The following is a 21,309-nucleotide window of genomic DNA, read 5'->3' as shown; positions in this document are numbered from 1 at the left end:
CTGGGAGATCAGAGCTCCCCACCCCCAACACACATATACACTCACACATGCACACACATGCAAATACACATGCACACTCAAAACCACATATACACACACTCAAGCACACACACAATTTTAGACACATGCATGTTGTGGATAGCCCTGGCTCTGTTTGTATGTGGATGCTAATTCAGCTTCTCCAAGAGGAGCTGCCTGGAATGAGGAATGAGGACTTCATGTGACCCTTCTAATGAATAAAGAAACCAATCACTGGGCAAGTAGGTGGGACTTCCAGATCCGACAGAGGACAGTGGAAGAGGCAGGAGAGAGATGGGGGTTTTTGGATGGGAACAGCAGGAGGGCAAAATGTAACTACAAGAGGCCCCCAGTTTAGATGGTGAATCCTGGTAGATTCACCACCGGGGAATTTATATTTAATATGGCTTACTGTAGCCTCCCCCTCACCCAGCCTGGAACCTGTTTGCTCAGGGGTGGAGCTTCCTGCTCATTCGTCCTGCCACGCCTACTGCTGGACCTTGCCGCTTTGCCACTTGGAGCCACACACATGCCCACCCTGTTACTTGATCCTGAGATTGTTTGGCGGGAAATCGGGTTCCCTCCCACCTTCCTTTATAACTGGATGTCGGTACTAGTAAAATTGGGCTTTGAACAGAATGAACTTATCTTGGCCTCGTTTCTTCTTCCTCCCCATCTAGTTCCTCACTTTTCAGCTCGGAGCTGCCATTTCAGTCGAACCATTCACGTTGCGAGCTGCTGGCTAGCCATAACAGTTTACAGGATTAGGATTCTAGTTGTTACACCCAGCGATTGAGTTACCATCAGAGAGAAAGATACAGCCGCAAAGTGTGGGTTTGCAGGAGGTGCACCCCAAAAGGCCGTGGGAGTTTTGAAGCGTGGGGTTGGGGTGGTAGCGACCCACCAGTGGGAACTTAGGGAGCTGGGTAGAGAGATTTTGGAGCTCTGAGTCAGAGAAGCTCCATAAGATGAGAACAGGCCAGCCATGCCCAACAGTGCCTGGCTGGCCAGTCCACCAGGGCCTGACGGCTTGGTGTGGATTGCATCCTTTCTAATATTTCACACTACACATGCACACACACACACACACACACACACACACCTTTGTAAGCAGAATGTCTGAGAGCTCTGTGAAGGCTGCAGAGCCTCTTCTACATCTGCCTCTGCTTTAACCCTCTCCGACCCAGTTCACCCACATGGAATGTTGATTAGCTGGGTTCATTTACTGTTTATATTATTTGAGAGTAGGAATGGAACAATGCATACAAAATCATTAGAACAGAACCTGCCACCAGTGGGACACCCTCAGTGGCAGCCATGGTTATGTCTAGCTGAGATGTGCTATGGATATACCCATAGTTCTTGGACAGTCTCAAAAGATTTCAGGTGTACCTGAGCTTAAACCACAGAAAAGATTTTTTTTTCCCTTCCATAATTTCAAAGGTCACACAAACCATTGAAGTTTGTTTTCTCTGGGTCAGGATGGGCTAAGTTTCAGGACAGCAGTAAGTGACTCCGGATTTTAAGACAAGGGTTAACTTGGTAACATGCTGCATGCTTGTCCACAAAAGCTTCCCCCAGGGCTGTGCTTGTGCAAGTCACTGAGCAAGCCAAGCAGAAGAAAGCCATGTACTGGCAGATACCTCACAGATTGTCAAGAGTCGGGAAAGATATGGTGGTGAACTCTGACCTCTTCATCCACTTATCAGTTCTGTCCAAATTTTACTAGCTACAACAGTCCTACAGAGCATGTGGGGGTGGGGGAGGAAGGAGCAGCCCAAATGACCTCCAGAACAACCAGGGACAATTCTGGTAGGGCAGAGATAATGCAAAAGACCTTAATACAGTTGAAGAAATGCCAGAAGGTCTAAGTAGCGAGGTTGCACATGCTAACATAGGGCACGTCTTTACCTTTGCTGGGCTCAGAATTGCACCTCTGAAGATAACATGTTGCTTAGGAAAAAAATCTTTTGTTCCTAAATATCGCTTAAGACTGGATCTCTGAAACTTGCCACTGTGCTTGAAAGACGCTTAAGGTGTTTGGTGAAAGTCAGGTGCTTGTGGGAATGGAAGGGAAGAAATCATTCTGTCCCCCAGAAAGATCCTAGTAGACCAGAACACCTTCAAAGGAACCGTTCTACTCTTGTATGAGTTACGATGATTTATGGAACAACTTGAAGCCCAGGGTAAAGGCTCAGCTTGACTTGACAACCCAGACCCTCCTAGCTTCCTCTCTAGCCACTGGATGTACTTCTCTGGACATCTTCTGTCGGCTCGGTTCTTTAATTCTACCCCACACACTGAACTTACCTGACCAGGAACTTAGGCATCAGGCTAAGTTTCTTCCCATAACCAACCCAACTTGAAATCCCACCAGTGATGCCTCCTGACATACCCAGAACACATCATTCACCCTTCCTTCTGCTCTAGCCTAACCACCCACCATGTGTCTGGGAGGCCAATAACTTAGACCTGGATCCCCGCGTCTAGATCTGCCACTCTCTGCCTTCCTAAGCATCCCTCTTCACATCATCCAGAACAAAGAGGACACACAGTCTATGTCAGACAAGCACTTCTCCTCATACCTATTCCAACCGACTAACATGTATTCCATTGTCACCTATGCACTAAAGTCTGGAACATATTCTCCACTGCCTGTCAGTGTTCGCCTTTACCGAACTCCCTAACTCGCTATCCTCAGTTTCTTCTCATCCTTTCTCTGAAATTGCTGCCCTGTCCTCTAGTGTTTGAATGAGAAATGGCCCCATGGTCTTGGGTGTTTGCACTCTTGGTTTCCAATTGGTGGTGTCTTTTTGGAGGGGTTTAGACAGTGTGGCCTTGCTGGAGGAAGTCCATCAGCTGGAAAGCTTTACAACCGTTCCAGTTTGCTCATTTAGCTTCAAGGCTGTGGTTGGTGATGTGAGCTCTCAACCTCCTGCTCCAGCTGCCATTCTTCCCTCCGTGAGAGCCTCAACCCCCTCTGGAATCATATTCCCAAATAAACACTTCCTTCCGTGGGTTGCCTTGGCTATGGTGCTTTATTGAAACAACAGAAAATAACTAATAAAACGTCTCCCAGTTCCTCAAGAAGGATACATGTGCCCCTCCTGAGCACTCTGCTTCTTCTCACGATGGAGGAAGATGGCCGTGGACTTCCTGCCTACCTCACATCCCTACCAGCATCTGGAGGCAATACAAGTACAAAAGAGACTAGGTGTTAGGTCCAGATGTGAGCATTACACACGGTGAGTGTGAAGACATGGACTGTCTTAGTGATGAACAAAGCCAACTCGAAGACGGGATCTAAACACTTCAGCCCAACGATCATGAAAGGACTTTTCAAATACTTACAGAAAGAACAGGAAGTGGCCAGAGATGGTCTTGTCTTTACCCTCCCTCTCCTAGCTTCAGCCTTTGTCAAAGGAGGGAGCTTTCACAGAAAGGAAGGTCAGAACTGCTTTGCATATTTCTCTGTTCCTAACAACTTCAAAGAAAACTAGAACTTCTTCACGAATTCAGCCTCATTAGGAAGAAGATTGACCAAATTTAATTAAGACTCACTTTTTTAGCATACTTTTGAGAAAATATGGTTTTATTACTTTCAAAGGCAGAAAAGCTCAAAGATTTTTTTTTCTTTTGGGACATGTATTTGCTCTGCTATTAAAAATGTGTTCTGTGCAACTGTCTTGGGCTTTCAAGTTTCAAATTCCCAAAGAAATAGTTTCCAAAGGAATGAGCTAGTCATCAACCAACTTGTCACTCGAGGTGAAGAATATGCCCATCTCATTACACAAATCGGATATATAGGAAAATGTGAATACAAAGTCAAAACACAGTTGAATGTGGTTCTACGCAGATCCAGCCCAGCTGTCACTCAGCATTCAAAAGTCATCTCCCAGCAGAGAAGCAGAGACTGGGGAACAGGTTTTCCATGATCCAACATCACACGTGAGGTCGAGCTGCGGCTCCCAACTTGTCACTCAGGGCAAAGACTACATCCACCACGTTGCACATTGATTTCTGCCCATGATGATACAATGTGTCTTTATCAATGACACTACAGTGACTATATCAAAAGGCTCTCCCAGTTCTGTTCATGTGCCCCTGCTATATTTCCATGAATCTTGCATAAATTACACACAGAACTGTAGAAATCCTCCCTAACTTCAGTCAACAGACAGGCAAATAAAGGTGAATACCAGTGAGGTTGGATTTCCTCTGGGTTATTTGTAATTGAAGTCCTTAGAGTAGGTCCATCTGAACCTCTGGGTCACTTTGCTCATTAACTATTGAACAAATACAACCTAGAGCAGTAATTAATAATTGCCTAAAGCCTTAGCAATTCTGGAATGAATGGAATTTTAGCTTCTCCAGAGCTGGGAGAAGCCCATGTACATAGAGTGACTTTTAAATAATGATAATAGTGCCTAAAATAAAATTGCCTATTTAACAAATTAACCCTATGCATTTAACCAGAGTGACTCTCAGACAAATTGTAATTAAGCAGAACAATTAATTGGCTAGCCTCAACATATTACTGGCAAACTTGAACTATTCTAAAACCATGGTGGCACACATACATATCCTCTTATTAATTAGGAATGTGCTTTGGCATCACAGCAAGGTATAGCTGCTGCTCAGACATGCCCCAAAGAATAATTACTCTGAACTCACACTTACAGCCTGGCAACCATATGTCTGTATTTGTGAGGGAATGTTAATGGGAATGCAATTTATGCAATTTGTTTTTTTATTTAATTCTGTCATTTATCTGTCTCTCCTCCCTTCCTCCCTCTCCCTCTCATCTGTACAACAAAGATGATAATAATAATGATGATGATAATAATAATGATAATAATAACAAATAATAATACTTTGTGCTGTAATAAGGACTTAGAGTTAAAATATGCTATGCATAATACCAGGACTCAGGAGAATTACTAGGAGCTCTATGACAAGACCTTGTGTCAAAGAAAGAGAGAAAGAAAGAAAGAAAGAAAGAAAGAAAGAAAGAAAGAAAGAAAGAGAGAGAGAGAGAGAGAGAGAGAGAGAGAGAGAGAGAGAGGGAAGGAGAGGAGAGGAGAGGAGAGGAGAGGAGAGGAGAGGAGAGGAGAGGAGAGGAGAGGAGAGGAGAGGAGAGGAGAGGAGAGGAGAGGAGAGAAGAGAAGAGAAGAGAAGAGAAGAGAAGAGAAGAGAAGAGAAGAGAAGAGAAGAGAAGAGAAGAGAAGAGAAGAGAAAAAAATGTAAGTCTCAGAGACAGTCCCCGGAATATGATACATGCTGTGTGGTACCTTTAAAAGAACTAGAAAATTGATCCAGAAATCAGTGCCAGGTAATTGATAAAGGGGGTGTTTAAATAACAAGCTCCCCCTGCTTCAAGCACAGATCATTCTCTTTCTCTGATCATAGAGACCTGATTTGTGGGCACAGTAACTGCACTATTGACAGTATTTATAAAGCAATAATTCATAACTTTGTAACACCAAAGTAAGGGGTCTGACCATGTGAGATTCCAGGATTTCCCCTGGAAAACCAAGTGTGTAAATGTTTTCATTCCTTCTTAGACAGTTCAAAGCCCTTCTGAGGTCATCTGTGGGTTCTGTTCTCAAGAACATGTGTGTACATTATGACGACCATAAAAAAATAATGTGTAGTTTCCTTTACAGATTTTAAAGCTAGAACTACTCCATGATCCATCCCACTCTGGTTGTAAGTCCAAAGAAAATGAAATCGGTGTATTGAAGCATTATTTATAATAGTCAAAGAATAGAATCAACCTAAATGTCCACTGATGGATGGCTATATAAAATGCACATACGAAGAGAAAACTAGTCAGCTTTTTTTTTTTAAGGAGAAAAAGAAAAGAAAAGAAAAGAAAAGAAAAGAAAAGAAAAGAAAAGAAAAGAAAAGAAAAGAAAAGAAAAGAGGAAATCTCATGATTTTGAAGACATGGGCCAGGCACTGAAAAAAATCAAACACAATTTTACATTAACTATGAAAGTGTCAAGGCCAAAGAAGAACAGGGTAGAACAGTAGTGACCCAGGGCTGCAGAACAGGCCAGCAATGGGAGATGATATATTTAAAAGTTGTTGAGGGTAGATTTTTAAATATTCTCACCAGCAAATAATGCTACAAGGTTGTGTGTGATGGTGTATTACCAGAACACCAGCACCTGGGGGGGGGGGGGGAGGGGAGGGGAGGAGCGTCAACAGTTCAAGTCTCATCTCGGCTTGAAGCCAGCCTGAGCTAAGCTACATAAGGCTCTGCCTCAAAATTAGAAATAAACAAATAAATAGATAATCAAATAAATAAGCAAGCTACATATATGAGGGAAAGGCATGTTCTCTTGAAAAACACACACACGTTACTTCTGATAATATAGTATACAGTGTGTGTGTGTGTGTGTGTGAGAGAGAGAGAGAGAGAGAGAGAGAGAGAGAGAGAGAGAGAGAGAGAGAGAGAGAGATTGGCCCTTGAACCTAGACCCTTGTACATACTGGGCAAGAGCTCTACCTCTGAGCTATCGTCATCTTGGCCCTTACCCTGAAACTTAATCAGCACAGTCAACTGTGAATGGTAATGAAAGTATAAAGTTAGTCCAAGTATGCTATTTAGAAGTAGGGAGTCCTTGGGAAGTGAGAAGGGTTATCTAAGACAACAAGAAAGGATATCCCATGGTTGGATCCTGGCAGTTTCATAAAAAGTAGGAAAGAATTACAGATACACACAGAGCTGACTCTGCCAGGATGAGTACCATCACAGGTAGCCCCTAAACCTTGAACCTCCAGAACTTTGAACTACATAGAGACGTCTTTATAAAGTTGGCCTGCCTTGGGTGCTTTGGTATAATGACAAAAGGCTGATTTATAGATTTAGGCTGATTTATACATCCTTCAATAAAGGGTTGTTTTGAGGATGAAGGAAGTGATGGAAGAGGATAAGGAAGATAGATAAGGAGAGAAGTCATCTAAATCAGAAAAATGGTTTGGAGCATGGTTTGAATGTGAATTGTTCCCCCACTGGGCTGCGTGTTTAGACACTTGATCCTCAGCTGGTGGTGACTTGGAGATGTTCTGGAACCAATGACCCATGGGGCCTAGCTGTTAGATGTAAGACACTGAAAGGGCCTTCAGATTTTAGCCCAGTCTCAGTCTACCACTGAGACTGTTACCTTCTGATCTGTACCATCAGCTCCTGACATGCTGAAGTGAGCCCCTCCAGATATGGTACCTTTTCCTCCAGGATGGCTGCCAGGCACCTCCATCCTGAGCCTGACCAGCCCCTGTCTCCTCAGTTGCTTCTGTCAGGTGTTTTGTCATGGCAATAAGGAAAGTAATTAATACAGTGAGTATCTAAACGTCCGCTCTCACTGCCAAGCCTCGTATACAGTGGCACTCTGTGGCTGTGGCTACTGCGTAGCTATTATTAGCAACTGTGGGGGCAGTTTGGGTAACTGATGGTATCTAATGCTTTCTTTCAAGCGCCAAACAGGTAAAATATTATCATGAAGGCCCTTCACGCCTGTTTGGAGATTCAGACAAAATAGAAATGCTAATTCTGGGAACCAGAGCCATGAATTCTGAGTGGCCTTAGGGGACGAAATGCTTATCTGGTGCTCTTCTGTTGCTGGAAATGCACTGGAGTCTTTGAGATCACATTAATTGATAGGCCCCTTAAGTGCTCTACCTGGAGAAGCACCGAGATTCCTGACAGAGATTTCAAAGAGTTACCAGCCAGCGTTGTCCTAAAGATTTGTCAGGTGAGTTAGGGCCACTGTGTGGAGAAAAGCCCCGGGAGACAGCTGACCTCAATAGGGTGCTCTGGTGGGATTTCCACAACAGAGGCCAGGGCTCGTGAGGTCCCTGCTCACTCCTGATTCCAACAGGGGCTAATGGGCTGCAAGGAGGAATCCTGCTTCCTACACAGAAGGAAGAATGGGGCCGCAGCGCTTTCACTTCTGGCCCATCTGTCTCAGATTTCCCCGCTTCCCCAGGGCAAGAGCTCTGAGCTCTCACAGGCTTTCACCCCTCTCTGCTGCTCCTCAGCTGTCCTTCTCCACGCCTCCCTCCCTCAGTACCACAGTCCCCAGGCCACCTCTTTCTTCTGGGCCAGTCTAACCTCACCTCTGGCCCAGGGCCTCCGGGTTTCTGGTTTCTCCAGCCAGGAACATGCCTTCTCGAGTATCCATATGCCTGATTCATTCTTATTTTTAGCTCCCAGCTTCCATTTGCAACTTTCTGTCCCAGGCTTGTCATTTTATTCTGGGCCGTTCTGTTTTGTTGACAGCACTTACCACTATCTAAAATCAACCCGTCATCTTCTATTCTTGATGACACTCTCTGCTCCAAGTCAAACACATGTTCAGCATAGGCAGAGGACGCATAGGCACTGGCTCCGCAGAAGGATGGGCAGTCACCCATACTCATGCTTGCTTGATGCTGGAATGAATGGCCACCATCTACTGAGCACTTGCTCGGTGCCAGGCCCAGGATGTAGGTTCTATAAATAGAGTCTCACTCAACTAATCGTCTCCCCAAGCCCTCCAAAGTAGGCATTTATCATCCACATGGAGTAGATATGGTCTCATAGAGGGATTATGCAACTTTCCCAATGTCACAGCTAACAAGAAAGCAAAATCCTGTTTGAACCTAAGCTTTATTAGTGGCGTGGCTCTAACACTAATATTCTAGGTTAGGAGTCAGTTCATTCTAAAAAAAAAAAATAGACCAGATAGTCAATATGTTGGGCTTTGCTAACCATATAGTCTCTGTGACAACTGCCCAAATATGCTGTACAAAACAGGCCACAGATAGTACATAAGAAAATCAATCGGGCTGTGTGCCAGCACAACTTGGTTTACCAAGCAGGTAGGTGGTGGGCAGCAACTGGCCCATGGCTACAACTAGCCATTCCCTGTGAAGTCCTTAATCTATGTTAGACTGGGGAAAAATTAAAGTGAGGTAGGGGGAAGAGGCTTAGACAATGGCTCAGTGGGCAGTCGGCCACCTCAGCATCATTGAACATGATCCCCTGGGATCCATCCCAGCATTCACGTAAGAAGCTTGGCACAGCAGCACACACCTTCAATCCCAGTGCTGTGGCGGTGGAGAGAGGTTCCCTAGGTGTTCAGGGCAGCCAGCCTAGCTGAGTTCATAAGCATAAGGTCTCGTGAGAGATCTCATCTCAAACAACAAGATAAAGGCAATAGAGAAAACCACCAACCTCAGTATTTGGCTTCCACGCACCATGCACAGGCTCACACACATACACATGAACACGTGGAATACACGCACATATGTACACACAGAGAGAGCAAGTCAAGTATAAGAAAATCATTGGGCATGTGATCTGTGGGAGGTGAGGTTCTTCAACTAATGAAGGCAGCAGGCAGGTAAAGTGTTCAGTCGGAGAGATCAGTGTTAGGGTTCTGACAGGAACCAGGGCTGAGCTGAACACGTGACTGCACTGTGGTCTGTCTAGTGTAAGATTCCTTTAAGGATCACAGTGGGGATGAACTCAACGTGCTTCCTTTGGTCAAGGTTTCATTCATGTTGTAATTACACACGATTTCACAACACCCTCCAGGACCTGCGTCTACACAGAACGGAACACATGAAGTCGTTACGCTAACTACTGCCTCTCCCAGCCTCTGAGCCTGGACACTTTTCCAAGCCAGCAAACTGAGGAGTGATAGATCACAGGTCATGAGAAAAGTGGGGACCATAGCTCTGAGGCAGCCCAGAGGAATCTCCTGCCATCTCACTGAGATGCTGAGCAGTCTGTGTGCAGCAGTCTGGTACTTTAGAGTGGTACCCTGACTACCAGTGTTAAAGCAAAAGGCCAGTTCACCAGTCCCTTGGATCTGGCCTGGACTTTGAGATGGAGAGAGCTCAAGGGGAAAAGGGTGTTTCTGTAGTGCTGGTGTGCATCAGCAACTCAACTGTGGGCTGGATCTTAAAGGGCTCATAGTCCTTGGGCACTCTGCTCAGGGTGGCAGTGAACTGATGTTTGAGTATATGCATGCACATGTATATATGAAGCAGATGTGGCATGCAGAAAGGGAATGGGTGGTGCTGGGGAAGAATGTGTATATCTGTGTGATATATGTGTCTGTGTGTGGTATGTGTGTGTGTTATATGTATGGCATGTGTGGGATGTGTGAGTATGATTTATAGGCATGTGAAATGTATGGGATGCACCTGTGATATATATTTGGTACACATGTGTGATGTGTACATTACCATGTGTGGCATACATGTGTGATGTGTATATGGTATGATATATGTGTGATATACATGTGTGATGTGTACATGGTATGTATGTGCTCTTTATGGTGTATATGTATGATGTATATATAGTGTATATGGTGTGTATGTGGTATATATGATGTATATGTGTGGTATGTATGTGTTCTATATGGTGTGTATGTGTAGTGTATATGTGGTGTGTATATGGTATGTATGTGTGGTGTGTATATGGTGTGCATCATGTGACTTGTGCATGGTATGTGTAGTCTAGAGGTATATGAGGTATATAGTATATATCTGTAATGCATGTGTGATATATGTGCATGGCATGTATAGAGTATATATGTAGTATATCTGTGTGGCATGTATGTGTGATGTTTATGTGGGGTGCATGTGCCTGTATGTGTGTGTGCATACGTGTGTGTCTGAATATGTGCCCATCTATGCTTGCATGTGTGTGTATATGTGTGTATGAATATATGCCTGTGTGTGCTTGTATGTGTGCCAGTCAGTGTGTGTGTAAGCAGTGGTGTGTAATACTTAGTCTCTTCTACCTGGTAAGATGGAGAATTAGATCCCCTCCCAAGGTAGCCCCATGTAGTTGGAGACACAGTACAGAGAGCAATAATTTCCCTGACCCTGGAGAAGTTATCCCACTAGCAACAGCTAAGAAGCAAGCTCCCCTACAAACTACAGATAAAGCTTAGCTGTATTATCTCTGACTTTCATACAGTTTTCCAAACATGGGCCTCCAATATTTGAGCAAGAAAGCAGCCTCAGGACGGGGGAACCAGTGTCTAAGAGAGCTGTCGTCGCCTGTCCCAACTCTGCTGTTACTCAGCATGCAGGGCCTGGGACCCCTCCCTCATCTCTGCTGTTACTCAGCACGCAGGGCCTGGGACCCCTCCCTCATCTCTGCTGTTACTCAGCATGCAGGGCCTGGGACCCCTCCCTCATCTCTGCTGTTACTCAGCACCCAGGGCCTGGGACCCCTCCCTCATCTCTGCTGTTACTCAGCACGCAGGGCCCGGGACCCCTCCCTAACTGTTCTTTTTCCAGGCTCCCTTTCTTATCAAAGTCCTGAGCTTTTAACTGTGTTCGTGTCTTTATTGTTGCTACTTTAGAGTCTTGGTTACTTTTCTATTGCTGTGATAAAACCACCAAGGCCAAGGCAGCTTATACAAGAGAGTATTTAACTTGGCTTATGGTTTCAAAGGTTTAGAGTCAATGATGATGGAGCAAAGGAACAGCAGAGAGCTCAGATCTTGACCCACAACCACAAGGCAGAAGAAAGGACTGAGAATTGAAAGGACCTTTTGAAGCCTCAAAGCCTACCCTCAGTGACACCCCTCCTCCAACAAGAACACACCTCCTAATCCTTCGCCAAACAGTTCCACCAACTGGGACCCAGTACACGGGGGGGGGGGGGGGGGGGAGCATTCTCATCCCAACCCCCACTAACATAGGGAGGTGATGAGATGGGGAAGATCTGGGAGGAGTTGGGGGAGGGGAAAACATAGTCAGAATGTATTGTGTGAAATTTTCTTCAATAAAAACAAACAAAAATAGTATGGATTATTGACAATATATTTTTCTCTCAGTAATTAGTGCCAACAGGACCTCGGCATTACCTATATGCTCTCCATATGTACTATTATTTAATTGTCACAATTTTCTGAGCCAGGATGCACCCTATCGTGGGCTGGCTCCTCAGTTCTGATGGACAACAAGATTCTGGAAAGAGACTGGAGTTCACCAGGGAGTTGGCAGGACTGGAGTTAGAATGAGAACTTGTTTTGTCAAGAGTTCTCTGGAGCCCTCAGTGCAGAGAAAAACACAATCTCACATGTCCTTACCCCAAGGTCTTTCTTACTTGGCTACCATGTCTCCCCTTGCCAGAGTTCCAAACACCAGGGTGCTTTCTGCAGAAGAATCAACACAGCAACCACCAGCCATGATGTCCAAAGCATGGCCTCTGCCCTGTCTACACTTAGAAGTCAGGGGAGGAAGTAGACATTAATGCTGTGGGGGAAGAGATCTGGGAGCACCCAGAGAAGGAGTCCTCTTTCCTTTGCTCCCTCATCACTGGCATGCATAAGCAAGCAGCTAGCGTAAGCATCTGCAAGTCTCTGTATCAGAGACTATGCTTCAGAAGGAAGAAAGAACTCCTTCATGGAAGGCCCAGATCGACAACCTAGTGATACACTTCTTCACACACAAGGATCAAGGAAGAGAGTGTGTAAGAGCAGGAAGATGGGGGGAAGTGTTGTGAAATGTTCTCCTCTGGACACAGCACGTTGCTGCAGCACATGGGCACAAGATCAAGCCAGTCAAAAGCTTCCAGTGTGAGCCAGATGTGACAGAACACACCTTCAATTCCAACACTCAGGAGGCAGAGTAAATTCCAGGCCATTCTGGTCTAATGTGACTTCCAAGCCACCCAGAGATATATAGTGAGACCCTGCCTTCAAAAAAGTGAGATTAGGGGAGGGGACGTAAAAAAGAAGAAAAGAAAGTTTCAGCACGAAGGTGGGAGAAGCTCCCAAGGCCTCACCCATGATTGAGGAGCGACTGGGGGTTGAGGAGCGACTCTGAGAGAGGTGAATCACTTTACTTTGGATATTGTCCCAGTGAGTGACCCCACAACCTCTCTTTTTTTTTTTCTTTTTATCTTTGAGAACTTTTTACTGCCCTTTCTGCACAGATTTCTTCAGTGACTTTTTCTTTTCTTTTCCAGTTTTTGGTTTTTCTTTTTTTATTATTAGATATTTTCTTTATATACATTTCAAATGCTATCCTGAAAGTTCCCTATACCCCCCCCACACCCTGCTCCCCTACCCTCCCACTCCTGCTTCTTGGCCCTGGCATTCCCCTGTACTGGGGCATATAAAGTTTGCAATACCAAGGGGCCTCTCTTCCCAGTGATGGCCGACTAGGCCATCTACAGCTACATATGCAGCTAAAGACATGAGCTCTGGGGCTACTGGTTAGTTCATCTCATACTCATCAAAGGTGGAACAACCACTCTTATATGGGCATCACTAACACACTCAATGAAGTATATTTTGAGAGAGAGAGAGGCAGTTGATAGGGAGATAAATATGTTAAGGGGAACAGGAGTCAGAAGGAGGAGTGGGTGTACATACAATCAAGATAAATTGTGTATGTGTGTGGCTTTTTCAAAGACTAAAAGATGCTAGAATTCCTTAACTATAAAAAGAAATCAAAAATAAAAGATGCTAGCTCAGGCCACATACTTGGTCAATGGTAACACCTCACTCAGTAAGAGTGCCACTGATGCTTCCCTCCCTCTGCTCTAGGCTGGAAGCCTCCAGCTGCTGAGTCCTGCTGCAGCGGAGATGAGTGTAGGGGTGGGTGGGGGCGAGGGCAGGAACAGGGAGTGTGGAGAGCCATGCTGCAGAAGGGCCCAAGGAAGTCAGTCACAACTATGTCAGTTCAAACAGGCAGCACCCGGTGCTCACCAGTCTACACCAGCTCTGGAGAAGGCACACAAGAAAGGTTCCAGAATACAGCAACCCAAAGCCAGGCAGCAAGCCAACATCGAGCACTCACCTGCAGGCTGTTGTTGCTTCATGGTTGCCGATCAACCCAGTACTGAAGTCAAAGAAAACTAGTAACTAAACAGGCAAGTTCAAAATAGTAGCAGCCAAAGGTCACATAGATTAAGGTAGAAAGTTGCAGAAAATAGTTGCCTCTAAAAGAGATTAGTTCAATGTATCAAATTATCCCCAACTCCGCCCACTGTGATACAAGCCAAGAGATATGTTGAGTCCCGAGGGAGAGAGGTGAGCCAACAGCGAGAGAAAAGCATCTATCTGTATGATAGATAAACAAGGCTAATTCCAAGCAGCTCTCCATCCAAGCATGAGCTTTTGTGTGTGTGGCTGCTGCAGCACAGACGACCTTGTGAAGGTGGCTGAACCCACCTGACAGACTTGAGTAAGATCTTATTTTAAACAACAGCTAACCTAGAAAGATCCAACTGCAGCCCAATTACCTGGACACTACTGCTTGGCTTATTGGAATCTGAGTTGCCTGGTGTGCATTTCCTGTTTTTCCCTCAAGCACTGGTGAGCGGGGCTGGCAGTGCTCTGAAACACACTGCAAGTGATGAGACAACCAAACGCCTCTAACATCTCAGGTACCCAGAGCAGATCTACCTCAACCTCAGCAGCCACCACAGGCCAGGGTACCAGCAGCTTTTACAGCCATATCTAAGCAGCACCTAAGAGGAAGCCGACAATCCAGGTTACCACAACTCCTTTTATCTTGAAATACCGATAAAAAATTAAGCAGTCCGATAACGCAGGGCACCAATGGCTTTTATTTCCACTGCTGTCTGAAACGGATAATTCCCTTTTAGAATTTCATGAGTTTGGCCCAGAAAGGAGATACTCGAGGCATTAAACATACAGGAGCCTGGGACACCAAGAAGGCAGTAGCTTCTATTTAAGGGTCTGACTGACACAGCCAGCTGAGTGTCATAGGAAGTGATAAAAACTGAATATATCCCTGTCCCTAGGCCAGTCTGGGAAATCAGGTGCTATGAAATTCGTTCCCAGACGTGAGTATTAGCCTCAGTGTCGAGCAAGCAGTCTGTTGGACAAGACTTGTGAAATAACGTAGGGTTTTTTTTTTAATTGTACCAGGCAATGTATTAATATAAACTATCAATGGATAAACACCATCACCTGATAAAAAGAATGTTTTCCACCCCACTGGGCATGAAAGACAGACTCTTAGAAAGCACAAGTCCTAACGTTGTATATGCTTAGCTGCATTTAAAACCCGCTGGGGGGAGGGGAAGGATGCAGCTGTCAGTATTTGCCACCTCATGAGGACCTGAGTTCAATTCATAGCACTCAGGCCAAGTGCTGGATGTAGTGGTGTTGAGGTTTGGTCTGCTGCTATGTTTTGTAATGCAAAAACTCTATCCCAAGGTCTAGTTGCCTCAAGATGGTGAACTCTCTTGTATGCCAGCTTTCGTTGTGCAAACCTTGCTCTGTAATTTACAACTATTGGTTAAAATAAGATGCCTACAGTCTTTGGCTGGACAGAAGAGGTGGGCAGGGCTTCTGATACCAGGCTTGGGATCTGAGGCAAAGACCACGAGAAGAGAGGAGGAAGAAGGAGGAAGGCACCATGGGGTTGGTAGATCATGAGCACACAAGTCTGTTGTAGGAACAGACCAGGTATAGCATGGCAAGTGATATCTCGGAGATAATTGACCAAGAAACAGACAAAATAGCACAAAGGGTTGATCTGTTCAGCTCTAAAACTTATTATAAATATAAAGCTTTTTGTGTTTTGGGGTACTCAATTATCTAAGGTGAGATAGCAACCCACAAATAATATTCACCACAGCATGATGGTGCGCACATTCTAATTCTGCCCCTGGGGCGGCAGAGACAAGCAGATGCCTGGAGTTCATTCTCCAGCCAGTCTTGCCTAATTGGCTGGCCCTGGGTCCTAGTGAGAGACTACATCTCAAAAGGTAGGCGGATACTGCCTGAGGTACAACATTTGACCTTAGCCTACACATTCACATCCTTACACATATACCTGGACACATGTGGTCACACACACACACACACACACACACACACACACACACACCTTGCAAATTTATCCTTAGTTTACTGGGAAAGGCATTGCCTATGTAAATCTTTGAGTGTTAAGGAACCACTAGAGATCCCTGGAGAAATAGCGTAGAGGCTCAGCTAAGAAAGAAGACAAAACTATGACAAGGGCAGAGAAGGGAGTGAAGGTCAAAGTAGAGACAGGGTTGCCCCGTGACACACTGCACTGTTCCACTCTCCAATGTCACATGCAGTTCCTGTTAGTGACCTGTCCCCTCTTCTGGGCTGTGAATTCCTTAAATGGAGTGGCTCTGCCTTGTTGCTGAGTCCTGGGACAAATTAGAGGTGGGTCAGGGATGTTGGCCTACTGAAGGAGTGCTGAGGAAGCAAAGGGCTAAGGACCCAGAGTGATGCTTATCAGACCCACAACACATTCTCTGTTATCTAAGGGTGCCCGCTATGCTGCCTGGTGTGGGGAATCCCACCTACCCAGCAAGCTCACCCTAAGCATCAGTGTACAAGACAATAACATGTGATTCAGGAGGGACTAAGAGTGCGGCAAAGTGCTTGGGGACTTGTGAACAAAAATCTCGGCATCTCTTACAAGTCCCATGGAGCTCCATCTGGGAGCAGGGCGGTGGAGGGGGAGCCAGCCTTCTGCTGCTGCCTGGTCCCCTGGCTTTCATTTTCCCAGGCCCTTGTTCTTCCAAGTTGCTACTTGGAATTGACTCAAAATACATAGCGTTACCAGCAATGTTCAAGTAGCCCATGACAACTACCCCTCCTCTGCAGAGAGGCTAGGGTTCACGGGGAAACAGAAGTCCTGGCCTAGCGTGGAGCAGCCTATGTGATTGGTGGTAGTGGTGGTGCCATGTTTTTGTTTAACTTGGTTTGTTTGCTGTTTGGGGGGTTGGGGGATGGTTGGCTGCCTTGGTTTGTGACACTTGAAGCCCAATACACAGCCACGCCCCCATTCTGGGTGGAGACAAGGCAAAGCTTTGAAGTGAGGTCAGTGTAGTGAGACAGCCAGAAGGATAGGAAAGGCAAAAGCCAGGCCTGTGGCAGCATCTGCTGGCACTGGGGCTCCTGCAGAAGCACCCAGGAACAGGGACTGAGTGCTTCCATTATCACACCCAGCATGACACCCCAGAACCCCATTCCACATCTAAGTGCAATTGAAGATCTGGATGGCACTGAAGTGGGGTGGATCGGGTTCTGGGAACTGAATGTTGACAATGGACAACCCCTCGCCCCGACAATAGTACTGTCAAGTTCTTCTCTAGAGTGGAGAGAGAGGCAGGCGTGCAGTTGCCTTGGAGACTAGTGGGCCATCTGAACTGCCTTTGAAAATCTCCTGGTGTAGTGTTCCTCTGCACAGCTTCTTTGTTCCTTTCTCAACATTTGATCCTCTGAGTGCCCATCCAATGAGGAGTTTAAAATCCAGAATACAAGTGCCGAGTGTTCTGGGTCTTGAATTCACAGTGCTGGTCCGTCCTGCCAGTAATTGTTTCTTTCGAGCATCTTTGGCTAAAACATCCAGGTCCCAGAGAGGTCCCTTTACCACTTGTGCCCAGAAAGCAATGGTCAGGGCTTGACTAAGGCAGAAGTGAGGCCCCAGGTAGGGAAAAGGAAATGAAGAGAGTTGATTGGCTGTCAGAGACTGGATGGGGGAGTGGTGAGGGTCAGCAGTGCAGACCCCTACAGGAAAGGCGGGGAGGCTCCTTCTGTGTGGCTCAGGGTCCCGAGGCCTGCAGTCCTTTCATCCCGAACCTTCCAACTGCCTCCCTGGCCATTGTTTTTGTCTGGGAAATATGCTAACCAAGTTTTTAAAGCACACTCTCTAATGTCCTGGCCTGAGAGTTCATAAAAGATAGTAGACGAGGCACCTGGTACTACCAGGGCAGGCCAAGTGGGCAGCTCTGGGAACACACATGGGCAACCAAGGGAGAGACCATGAGCGCATCTCCAAAGCTTCAGCTCCCAGCTCACCTCCTAGGCTCCTGATCTCAGAACTTCCCCAGCAGGGAACAATATTCTGGATGGGTTTATCACCCAAGCTATACCTGTGGGATTTGAAGGAAGGGGATGTGGGATGCTGGCTACAGGAGGGACATAATTCCTGAGACAAAGCAAAGGAGAAGAGAGTTGTCACTGGGGGCAGGGAAGAAGTAGGGAGGTCTCCTAAGATGAGATGCACCAGTGTTTTCTTCTGGATCAGCCTCTCTCCACCAGCAAGTAGGACAGAAAAGCAACAGAAAAAAGAATCACATGCCTCTCCCTTGCCATTTGCTTGTTCAAGAGCATCTTAGATGTCAGCATGAACAACTCGGTCTTAGGGACCACGCGGTCCAGCTTCTCTTGTTCACAGATTCTGAGCCCCATAGTAAGCAGGTCCTTAGCCCATGCAGGGCCACTGCTGCATGCCAGCTGAAGTGAAGCATACAAACACTGTAGTTCACCAAACAGCCCTTTCATGACTGGATCCCACTCCCTTCTAAGTCCTTTGTCCTCTCCAGAGACATAAATGGCCTGCTGCTTTTAATGCCTGGTGCACCATTCATATTTAGCTTGTCCAAGGGCAACTGGTTTCCTTTGCTTCCATGCCCACCCTCTTCCATGTGCTGAAAACACAGTAAGTCCACCACAGAATCTCTTTTCTCAAAGTCACTTTCATGAAAGAAGTGCTGTGCCCATTTTACAGATGGGGAAAACAAGTTTTAAATATCATGGCGAAACATAGGCTTTAATTACAGATATAAATAATTTTTCTCCTTCTATGATCTACTATGATTCTAATAAGATTAACCAAAAAAAGGACAGTCCCTTAATTTGAGTTCCTTAGCGTAGAAGCAAATACACCAAGACTATTTTCTGGGAGGAGAGAGAGAGAGCAATTCAGAGTGGGCATCTTCAGGTAATGGGCCCACAGCATTAGTGACCTAAGCAGGTGCTAGAGCTGAGAAAGGAAGGAGAGGCTGATGGCTTGCCCCATGGAAGATCCTCCAATGACAGGGGAAACCACAGGACTCTGAAATCTCCATTTACCACGCTAACTTATAACTATCCCTCAATTTCCAGTCTGCTTGTTGGGGATTTGGTTCTAATGCTTTGGTTTAATCGGGAATCTGCCTGTCCAAACGCTGAAGGTCCTTGTCCTCAGTTGGCTTTTGATTGATCGATAAAGATGCCAGCTGCTAATGGTTGGGCATAGGGAGTCTGGGCAAGACCTTTAGATTTGCTCAGGTTAGAAACTGGAAAAAAAGGAGACAGAGAATTGCCATGACTTGGGGGTGTGGGGGAGAAGGATGGGATGTAGGAGCTGCAGGAGAGAGAGCCAACCAGCCATGGGAAAATTCAGTTGGGTGGCCACTGGCCACTTCTTTGATTGGGCCAGGGGGAGCAGGGGAAGGTTTAGGAGTGCCCAGGCTTTGAGCTAGCCAAGCCATTTTAAAAAGAACTGGTGTGTGTGTGTGTGTGTGTGTGTGTGTGTGTGTGTGTGTGTGTCTTCCATTCGAGAATCCAGATAGCTCTTGGGCAGGTGGTCACATGCAACCCGCAGGGAGCACAAAGTGGAGTAGGTCAACCCACCACTGCATCTCTTCCTTTAAACGAGTTGACCCATTTCTCCCCCAGTTTGTCCTAAAGTCAATGAGTGAAGGCACATGGAGGAGTATCAGCAGGGAGTGGAATATTCTCCATCAACGTTTAGACATGGTGAACAGCAAGAATACTGCACATCAGAAACTGGGTCGTCCCAGGGCCTGGCTGCCACACCACACCTGCTCCCTGCCCTGGAAGCTCTATCAGTCTGGCACTGGCAATGGATCAGAAACATTAGCAAGACAGCCTAGAGTAGCCCAGGAAGTTCATAATTCTGGATTTGCTTACAGAGAGAGTAGATACACTCACCAGAGATTAACCTACCTAACCCTTTGACTTAACCAAGCCAGGATCAGGGGCAGAGCTGGGGTGCTTTTAATCGGATAATATTAAGTGTGATGTGGTATGTCTATGGAGGGTCGTGGGGCTCGAGTACTATCCATTCAGCAAGACAGAGAAGATAGTGTAAAGGGGAAGACCAGCAGAGCCAGCAGAACGGGAGCCAGCCAGGCCACAAGGAGGGAGGAAATGCTCCCCAAACAGCAGAGAAGAGTCAGGCAAGGAGCTATACGGCCTGCAGTGGCTTCTCCTCCACCCTTACCATGGCCCTTACAGATGAAGAGGAGCAGAACTCACTATGATGAGCTCCTCAGACCCATGACTTTTGCTCCCAGAAAGGTCAAGGGGGCTCCACAAAGGAAGTTCCTGGGGAACCCAGAGAGACTAGAGCGAGGAGAGATCTCCATCTGTGTAGAACCGCAGGCAATGAAGCCATACTCTACCACAGACAACAAAGTAGAGACAATCTTGTAACAATAGGGGAGGTGCACCTAGGGATAAACAGACTGATGGAGAAAGGTTGTCTTAAACAAAAAAACCACAAATTATCACTGGAAAATACTTTCCTGTTCAACCACTAAAATAAAATGGCTTTCTTTGTTTTAACATTGTGTCCTCTCTTCCTCCTACACTTCCAGGTCAGGCCCTTTTATCCACCCTGGAGTGCAGCTCTCCTCTGTAGAAGTTGTCAATCATAGAACACCCTACCAGACCCGAGGTCAGAAAACACCTCTGTGTTGGGAATCTGATGGCATAGGAACCGCCAGGGCACAGGCAAACTTGGGAACTAACTTAGACATAGAGTGCTCAGCCCAGCACCTCTCCTCTGGTCTTTTATTTTGCCTGAATGTGAATGAAAAGACCTAGATTCTTAGCAGTCAGCAGAGCATTTGAAGGCCACGTCCCATCTGCAAATCACACTTACTGGTGTTTCAAGTGAAAGTCATCGGGGTCTTCCCTGAGCCACGGTGACAGATAACAGATGTCTAAGGAGTGTGTAGACTTAAAGAAAAATGACTCGGGATACAAATAAACTCATGCAACAAACTGTATCATGCAACAGCTATATTACACCCCCCCCATACATCACCCGAGCCTCTAACTACTTCCCAAGAGAAGGTCGCCACAAGTCTCAGCCCTTTCTTGGGCTTCCTCTATCTTGCTCTACCTGCCCTGGGTTCCACTTCACGTCTTTCCCGTGTCTAAAGCCATCATATCCTGAGAAAGGTCCCCATGTCCCAGTTGCTCAAATACCTGTATCCTTGATGTGGTATCTGGAGTTATTTTGAATCAGTTGACTAGCAAAGCTGTCCCAGACAGCTTCAGAAGAAGACAGCCCCCAGGCAAGGGTGACTTAGAAGCTCCTCCAGAGGCCTATTTGTGTGGCTGGAGGCTGGAGGCCTTCGGGTACACGGCAGTAACCCCAGAGAAGCACCTCGGGCAGCAGCCAACAGTCCAGGATGGTTTTGCAACAGTGGAGGAGGAGGAAGGCTCTTTCATCAAA

At 46.2% G+C, this 21,309-nt stretch overlaps 1 protein-coding gene across 4 annotated transcripts in view; it reads right to left on the bottom strand.

The window, feature by feature from the left end:
- Positions 1–21,309, bottom strand: part of Gpam (glycerol-3-phosphate acyltransferase, mitochondrial) — a 95,553-nt gene that overhangs the window by 40,237 nt on the left and 34,007 nt on the right. For 2 of the 4 annotated variants that reach the window (XM_021151280.3, XM_021151279.3), the window contains exon 1: positions 21,060–21,286. The exons of 1 other annotated variant lie outside the window; for it this stretch is intronic. Coding sequence is in view for 1 of the 3 variants with exons in the window: in XM_085833956.1 (XP_085690082.1) it covers positions 13,840–13,861 (22 nt within the window). In the remaining 2 variants the exon portion in view is untranslated. Of the gene's footprint in view, positions 1–13,839; positions 13,863–21,059; positions 21,287–21,309 lie in introns of those variants that run through there. One more of the 4 variants, XM_085833956.1, reaches the window with a different exon arrangement.

This window comes from Mus caroli, unplaced genomic scaffold (assembly GCF_978045245.1).
Source record: "Mus caroli unplaced genomic scaffold, Mus_caroli_1 scaffold_20, whole genome shotgun sequence".
In the NCBI taxonomy this organism is placed as follows: domain Eukaryota; kingdom Metazoa; phylum Chordata; class Mammalia; order Rodentia; family Muridae; genus Mus; species Mus caroli.
The sequence above is the reverse complement of the archived record's forward strand: the minus strand, read 5'-3'. Positions and strand labels throughout refer to the sequence as shown.